The sequence below is a fragment of the Rhagoletis pomonella genome, unplaced genomic scaffold (genome assembly GCF_013731165.1).
Source record: "Rhagoletis pomonella isolate Grant_MI unplaced genomic scaffold, Rhpom_1.0 Rhpom_scaffold_00002, whole genome shotgun sequence".
NCBI classification, from domain to species: Eukaryota; Metazoa; Arthropoda; class Insecta; order Diptera; family Tephritidae; genus Rhagoletis; species Rhagoletis pomonella.
In genome coordinates, this window is record NW_023458556.1 from 32,854,891 (window position 1) to 32,864,140 (window position 9,250).

Consider the following 9,250-nt stretch of genomic DNA (forward strand, 5'->3'; position numbering starts at 1 on the left):
TGTACACGCTTTTGTTCTTCACTTCTCAAATGCTTTTTCGAAATTAATAAAAACCAAGACAAAAATTAAAAATTACATGTTGCCTCTGACGGCATTCGAACCCGAACATGCTGGGAGCTAAGAACTAACAGCGAACATCTCTACACGTTCAGCTACAGCCAGACATGCAAATGTGCTTTCAAATGCTCAACTTCAATCACATTTCGTTAAAACACGAGCAATTATCGGATAACAAACAATAAGCTGGCGCAGAGACACGAGTTGGTCCGCTACAGCATGACAGAGGAACACTTTTGTAAGTACTCCAATTTACCACAAATAGACTACATGGTCCAACGATTTTTGCAGGGACCATTACTTCAATTGTTACGGTAGAAACAGTATCTCATTTGGTTCATATTTAATACTTAATATTTAATACGGTAACTTAAAAAATATTTAGCAATAACTTACATTTTTGAAGCGAAGAAAGAAAAGACAAAACACGGAGACAGAGAACTGTCAAATCGAATTAAGAATGTGCCCGTGGGAATGGGATAGTTCGCGATCGTAATGGGGGAAGCGAACAATGTAATTCAGAGGGCCGTGGGAAAATCGTTTAATTTTTTCTTTTTGATTCACAAAGTATTATCCTAAAGACTAAACTATGCAAAGTTTTAGATCAACCAAAATATTATCCAATTGGTTATTTAAAATTTGTTTAATATTAACGAATTTTTATGGGTTCCCCCATTGCATTTTTTCGGTTTTTGGGGGACCCATAGAAAATAATAAATATTAATAAATTATTACATAAACGATTGAGTGTTTTTTCTGAAAGTTTCCTGAAGAGAAAAAGGTTGTAGATTGAAAAATATTGATTTTCTACAATTTCTACGAAAAAAATAGTTTTTTCTCCATATGAAATACATGGAAATAGATTTGAGCGCTTTGAGCCACCTCTAAATCTTTTTTGATTGACCTAAAACTTTGCATAGTTTTTTAGTCTTTATGCTGTTCACACATTTCTAGGGGGTGAGACCGAAATAAGGGCCACCCTAATGTACACATCACATTTCGCTAATATTCTGAAAACATTTACCAGTCTTCAGTTATGACTGCTTCGTCAGCATCTGACTTCCGCATTAATAAAATTATAGGCCACTTTTTCTTATCACTACTACATATATACAGCTTAGTATTCAGCTTTCAAGAAAAACCAAAAAAAAAAATATGCATTTCAAAACCGCTCAAGAAATGTAAAAGAAAATGTGTTCTATATGTATGTACATACAGTGACTCAAATAAGTGACCATGTGTTGATTTTTTAAACGAGCGTTCGCAACAAAATTTAAAAATTCGTCTTGATTCTGTTTTAAAATGGAAAGTTTTTTCACAAATTTTTTACTAACAATAATTCGCCAAATAATTTCTTGCCAGGAAAAAGCCTTTTATGATTTTCAACCTCTTAAAATGCTACAGTGAAAAAGTTAAATTTTCGCAAAATTCTAATAGTATGAGAATTTGCCCCTCTCGCTCTCAATACAGATAAATGTTTTTATATTTATTGCTTTGAGAAAATGTACAGCAACGGCAAAGAACTTTTTCAAGCGACAGATCCCACCATGCAAAACATGAGAAATAGGCAACAATCGTCAATGGCAAAATATTGGCGACTCGCCGATTTACACAGCGCTTACAAGCCAAACCAAATGTGTCAGGTTTTTCTAAAGCTTTTTAAAACGAATTCTTCGTTCTCCTTCCAATGGCTGTTTTAGAATTTGGGTAATCTGTAACGTCATCAGCGTTTTTCAATTTGAGTTTTTTGTAATTCATTTTTAATAATTTTTTTGCGACTGGTTTGAAAAATGTGTGCTTATAGCGAGCTAAATATGTGGATATGGAAAATAAATTATTATTTTCCAGGAATGAAAATTTTGAACAAAATTCTGTTTAAAGCCGTGGCTGCCAGACCTATCGTGTTATTTATTATTTGAGCATCGATTCTCTTTATAGCTAGACGTTGATCATTTCTGCTGGAAATCCCTGTTGAAGGAGCTTACTCTTTGACTTTAACAGGCCTATTCTGCTTGTAACCAAACATTTTGTAACAAGCTAATTTTGTTACCAACAACTGTCACCACTTGCAACCGCAATTCTATTTACCTTGGTAACGTTTTAATTTATTCAGCAATTCAGCTGGTGTTGCATATTTCACGGGGCAATATTTTGTTACCTGCTCATGAGATGGTAACAAAATTTACCGGTTACAAGAGTGTGGAGAATACGAAAAGGGTTTAAAAATTGACAGTAACTTTACTAACCGGTAACAAAATTTTTGTTGCCAACGCAGAATAGGCCTGTAAATAGCAAAGAAGGGTCAGTTTTATCACTGAAGTTTTTAGCCAAGGATTCAATGTATATCCGTATGAAAAAAATATTGCCCGACAGGTAAACAAAATTACTGTTTTTAAAATTTTTGCTAAAAATAAATTCTCCAAAGAGCCCCATTTGAAATTATTGAAACGAATATATGTAACATCAAGAGCAAATCACGAAAATTTGATTAAGAATTGCAGTGCACACTTTCTTCTTTTGTGTCTAGTAGTTTTTTTAAGATTGGTCCAAAAAAATCATAATAAAGAAAGAAACCAATGCAGGTATTTAAAGCATAAAAAAAAAAATTGTTAAAAAGGCTGTGTTCGCTTTGACGCACCTCAAAGGTTAAATAGCTTAAGAAATAATATGTTTAAAGAAATTTTTATCAAAGTTGATAAATATGACATTTGACTTGTTATGTTACACAAATACTCCTATGACCACAGGCAAAAATATTGGCTGCAATTTGTCATTTTGTTTGCCATATACATATATGTACGTTTTATCGGTGCACTTGCACAATATTCGCATTCACAAAAGCTCCGCATTGATTATTGCGAATGCGAATGCGAATGTTAAAATTAATGCAGAAGTTCCGCTGTTGCGAATGCGGATGCGAATATTCGCAACAACCCTGGTATGTATGTACATATTTTTTGAATATCAAGGAACATAAATCATTTAAAAAGAAGTGGCAACTTAATAGCGTTTGTACAACTTTTATTAGCTGGGGCCTAAAAATATGCACATTCTTTCTGTAACTGCAAAACTGTTAACCCGACTATCTATTTATGTATTTGCTTATACATACACATGTAATCGATTGTGCCATATGAAGGCAAAGGGCCATAAATAATTTTCATAAGTAGCTTTTCAAAGAAACTCTTATTAAATGTTGTGAATACCACACACGGCTTTTCATTAATTTTTCTTTTAAAAATTTGGTTTTATGTGCATATGTACAGTGTGACCAGTATAAATATGTTCATGCAAAGTTGTATTTGGAAAAGTTGAACGGTTAACAATTATAATTTGAAGTATAAAGATTTGATTTAAAAGGTAGTTCTTCTATTATTTGATTTTAACAGATATTTTATTTGCAAGTTTTGAATAAGAATATACTCGTCACAGTGTATGTATACCACCCTAAAGCTTCTTAATGCTCGTATCTCTGCACTAACTGACTTTTTTCAAAGAGTGAAGATATTCACAGCTTCCTGGTTATCTGGCTATGTATGAAGTTGTATTTTTTTCAGTTTCCAAAATTAAAATACACGCAAGGAAATGATATAAATAGATACCTTTATAACTAGGATGTGCCAATACACTGAGAAAAAAAAATAAACTATACCGTGCTTGTTTCAAACTAAAACACATGTGATTTGGCGCCTGGCGATCCTTGTTTACCATAAACAAATTTCTGGTTTGAATACGCTTTCGGTCTGCACTTTTTTATTATCCTTTAACATGGAGAAACCATAGTGAAATTATACCAGGTGAAGGTGACTGAAATAATAAAAGTCAACTTTTTAATCTAATTTTATTTAAACAATTTTTCTAGTCTAAAAAATACATAATAAAAGTCATAACTGCTAGTTTCGCTTCTGTTATTAAAAAAAAACGCTTTGCAGCCCGTTTATACCGAAATCTTTGCTTCTTAACTCCTCTATGTCTAAAAAACTCGTGAAATTTTGTTGGTCCCTTGAATTACGAATTATAAAGATTGTATTGTATCGTTGCCCATGTAATTCCTTCCTAATATTTTTTAATTCCAATAGAAAATCCTACTCGTTTTTTGACTAAGCCATTTTTTAGTACCAACCTACGCTCCAATAACAACACATTAAACAAAGAAAACGTAAAAAATAAGTTTTTATTAAATTAATATTTTATTCATATTAAATTAAAGGTAAAAAAATATCGCGTAACAATTTTTTAAGGCTTACGTTACTTACAGAAGTATGAACTACATACATATGTATGTATGAATCGTTTGATGGTCTCTTTTGTTAAAACTAGGCTCTACGCCATCGTACAGTCTCTTAAGAAAAACCACTATCAGCTGATTGTGAAAAAATGCCTACAGCTGAGATCACCAGTTTTCTGGAATTATCGTTTATCTAAAAACACTGAATCAACCAACACCAATACACTAACTATAAACACGCCTACAATCTGTCACTTATAGAACTGTACGATGCTCTACGCTCAATAATATTCAGCTGTCTTTTGTTTTCTTTTGATATACGCCGCAACGCGTCCAGCTCTATAACCGCAATCCACCGTAACTTTATCCGGAATCGCTTGGGCTTCATTCGAATAATAATCATCACTATGAGTTGTAGTGATCTTACGGAACTTTGGATTCTTAAACTGTTCGGGTACATAGCCCAATTGCTGATATGTGAGGGTAGGTGCGTCAGGCGCCTCCACCACTTCCTCTTCTTCGGTTTCGATCACTTCCTCAGACGCCGGTGATGCTGAGAGTGTGGGCTTTTTGTATGTAATTACATCATTTTTCAACTTGAAGAGATTCTCCTCTGGCACATTGGAGAAAGTAATCTTTTTCATACTATCAACTGGTTGCTTTGCAAAGCCATAAGCTAACTTGGCTTCGGGTACCGCTACCGCTTTAGTAGCTTGCAAAGCCAAACTGATGCTTATAGGATCAGCGGGAATGGAGTTACTCGTCGTATCTTTGGGTTTTGCATAAGTTATACTGAAATTGATTGACAGAAATAGAGGTTTAGGGTAAGGAAATCATTTTTGTGGAATATTTTTAGACTTACTCAGGCAGAGGATATGCAGGTGCTGTTGGTGAATACCCACAACCGCATGCGCTAGGCGCTGGTGGCGCTGGTGGTCGGTGTGGTAGTGGAGCCGGCTTATAATAATCGGTGCCATATTTGGGCGTTGAGGACGCTGGTGGGTGGTAGTTGGGCGATTGTGGATAATAGTTTGACGTAGGCGGTGAATTACAATTGCATGTTGGATATTTTGGCGTTGGCTTCTATTCGAATAAAATTATAGAAATAGGGTGTTTTAATACCAGTTGTAGCGAATTAAAAACTAAAGCGCGCCGAACGCGTGCGGTTGATGGTACAAAACAAAAAAAAAACTTGAGGCGCGCCAATTTGTTGACACAAAACGCACGTTCAACTAGTGAAATGATGATTTCGATGTTGTTTGTAATTTGATAATGTGTAAAACAAATGATTATGATGTCGGTAGGGAAGTCTCGTACACACTCTGCCCTAAATGGTAAATAATGAATGTACCCGATGCATATTTGTTTGTATGTTTGTATGTAGGTATTTATGCAGATGTCAGCTGAAAGATCGCTATAAGCAAGCGCACTTTTATATATGTATGTATATGGAAATATGATATGATTGTCGAACGAATTATTTACTGATCGCTTATTTATGTGCTCATAGGTAAATATTCGGTTTCAACATTCTCTAGATTAGTAAGACGTTTATGCAGACGATTGATGTGTTCATGCTTGGCGTTAATCACAGCTTCGATTGCTTTGCGTTTTAGTAAATTATTCCATGTCCAAAACCATTGGAACGTATCACGTACTTTGTTACATGGCTTGGGCATTGTCGCCGGTTCAACGAACACTTTATTGCATGAGCAGGTGTCACCGATGGGTTTGAGATCCAGGTCTGGATTCGGATAGACATAACGTGGTTTGGGACGCACAAATACCGGTTCCTTGTGCTTGGCACAATAATCGACACCCTTCTCATTGCAAACACAGCCGGCATTCACCTGTGGATGTTTGGGAAGTTTTCGTTAGTGTTTGTGTTTTTGGCTTCACTGATATTCAAAACTCACCGAGAGCACAGCTAGCGAAATTAGCACTAATGCACAGCATATAAATTTTCCGGACATTTTTATGTAAAAATGTGCACAAGCGTATAAAAGAAATATTCAAATTTGCTGCAATTATTTCACCACTTTGTTTTGTTTTTTTTTTTGCAATAGATTCGCTAAAATGCACTTTTATCTTACGCTTCGATGTCGCATATTCTGTCGCTGTTCTGTCTTTGAAACCGTTGTATAAAGAATTGTTGTTTATATATCTACCACTTTTCTGATATCCAAATCTGCCGCTGTACTACATCATCATCCACTTGGCAGCTTCGTGCAGAATTGCGTGCTTTGAATTCTCGTTAAATTTGATAAGAAGTCGTGGCAGCTACGAGTAAGCCAAGTCTTTGGTGTTACGACATTGCTAATACGTAGTAAGTAGTTGGTGCAAGTGATTTGAATAGGGACTTACAGTGACTCAAACAAGTTTTCAGATGTTAATATAACAATGTTTTTCAAGTTGCATTTTTTTGATATTTTTTTTTTTTAAATATACATAAATATATTATGTAAAACAAACTTTCAAATTTTAATCGAACTTAGTATTTGAATTTTTATATATCTTTCATTAAAAATACTGCAGCTAAAAAATTGCGTTGATTTAAATTTTTTTTGCTGACTACTTTTTGCACTCTTTTCCATATAAAGTTGAATTTCTGATGGGGAAAAATGCGCAACACCATTCGCACAAAAAATCATTACAAATTTCACATGTTGTATGCAAAGAAACGCAAAAGTTGTCAGCAAAAAAATATGTTTATTAAAAATTAACGTGATTTTCTAGCCCCTTGAAACTTTCGCTTAATTACACTATAAAACTCCATACCCAAAATTTTTCTAAAAATTCAGATTAAAAAGTTTGAAATATTTATGAGAATGCTATAAAGTTTGAAACTTTGATTTATATGGTTTTGGTTAAAGTATAAAAAATACTAGCTCGAAAAACATTGCGAATCAAAAAAAAAACAAAAAATCAACATGTGAACACTCGTTTGAGTCACTGTATTTATTTGCATAGTATTGTATGAAGTCACTGGTGGTCATGGTGTTGCTTTGTAAGCGAATCAAAACAACTGTAAAAAAATTTCTAATTGCTTTCCGAAAACTTTACTACAAATGTAGTGTCTTGAGAAAGTGTCGAATTGTCATGTAGCGTACAAAGATCTTTCATGAGCTTTCACCTTTTTTACTAAGTAAAGTTTTCCCTGACCTTAAGTAATGAAAAGAACAAACACAAAATGTATCTACACCTTTTCTTCATATTCTTAAACGGCTTGACATGCTCTCTAGACAGTGCACAAAAACATATGTATGTATATGAAACGACATTAAAATTGATTTTTTTCTTTTGTTTGCTGTCTGACTTACTATTTTGCAAAAGAAAGTGACATTATGTGGGTTCGAGTGAAGCTTTTCTAAAACTGATGTACGCGATATTTCAACAATTTTCGCGAAGGCGGAATGTCTAATCAAAAGATCAGAGTTCAACTGTACATTATTTTACAAGAGGAGCAAAGACGATAATTAAAAAAAAAAAACCAAAATGTACTGGAAATGTCGCGGATTTCTAAGTTTGAGTTCTAAAAAATATATTAAACTAATTTTCGAAAATATGAAATGCTTTTTTTTACAAATGAAACTCTTCTCGGAGATGCTATTAAACCAAAAATTAATTAAACAAAAAATTAGAGTTTCCGTTTTTAAGAAATTTTACGACTTTTTTTACTATACGTAAGTTCGTTCTCCTTTTCTGCAAACTGTTTTTGGATAGATGAAAGTTAGGTTCAGTTTACGCGGCTGCTGGTCAACTTGCCAGCACACCTAGACCTGCAAATGAGCCCTTTGTGATATCACAGAGATCTCAAAAACCGCTATTTTTAAACCAATTTGTGGAGTCAGCGAATATGAGTAGCTGCCTGATAGTTTCAGACTCTTCCTCATCGAAACTGCTTCTACAAAAGTCGTTGTGGGGCACTCCTAGCCTCTATGCGTGCCGCCTAAAATTATGTCGCCTTAAGTATTATCATGTCTAACGGCATTTCTCTCCTTTTCAAATATAGAAGCTCTTGTGATCTGATGGGGAAGAAAGTATTGTGCTAACTTTCAGAAATGAGGTGTCCTGATTTTTCTTTCAACTCATCTGGTCACCCTATTTCCATCGCAGTGGGGGACTCGCTCTTCCTCTGCTACCACAATCGGGTTCATCGTTCGTTCATCGAAGAGGGCTCCGTGTAAAGAATACTGAAGTGATATTCATACCTTGAGTCAAACAGCTACGCTTCTGAAAGGCCTTTTGAAAGACCAAATCATTAAGCTGGGTTTACACAAGAGACCTTTATGGTTTCTTTGCGGACAAGGAGTAATCATATTTCAGTTCTGTTAAAGACTAATTTCTCTGCCAATCAGTTGATGGTTACGCGCTCCCCACACCCGACAGTATAAACGTACTTACCCCCAATCAAGGAGACTAGTTGATGTGGTTTTTATCCCCAAAGTTGGTAAGATGACTGCATATACTAGCCCTAAGAGCTTTAGGTCGATGTACCTCATGCTGAAATGTTAGAGGAGATTGAATGAGTAGCGAATTAGCGGGGTCATGTCACTCGAGTTTGCCAGATAAAACATCTGACCGATCCAGCTTCGGCCATTGAGCTACCATCAGAAACTGGGTGAATATTTCGCTCAGCAACAATTTAATTTGGATGCTTCGAAGCTCAAAACTCAAGTTGCCTTAAATCTCGAAAGGTTTAGCTAGACATTTATATTTCATTGAGCAGATGGCCCTCAGACATTTTTTCCACAAAAATTTTTTGCTTAGTGAGATTTCAAAGCAAGTTGAGTTATTAGAAGCTTTTTTCGTATAGCGTCCGACCCAATCTAAAGTACATAGTATGTAAACATTAAATATTCTGACTCAAATAAAAATAATGTCGATTTGATTAAACAAAAAAAAAACATAAGCTAAATCCCTTCAAGAGTCATCAGTTTTATTAAACTCTGCTATGTTTTTTTT

The 9,250-nt window shown here is 34.7% G+C and overlaps 1 protein-coding gene across 1 annotated transcript; it reads right to left on the reverse strand.

Annotated features, from left to right (window-relative positions):
- Positions 1-4,285: 4,285 nt before the first annotated feature.
- On the reverse strand, positions 4,286-6,294 carry LOC118753015 (proteoglycan 4-like; the record flags this gene model as incomplete). Its single annotated transcript, XM_036487867.1, has 4 exons — positions 4,286-5,077; positions 5,148-5,368; positions 5,944-6,135; positions 6,202-6,294. Coding segments are annotated over 4 exons (1,017 nt in total), but the record flags the coding sequence as incomplete, so codon positions are not given.
- Positions 6,295-9,250: the final 2,956 nt, after the last annotated feature.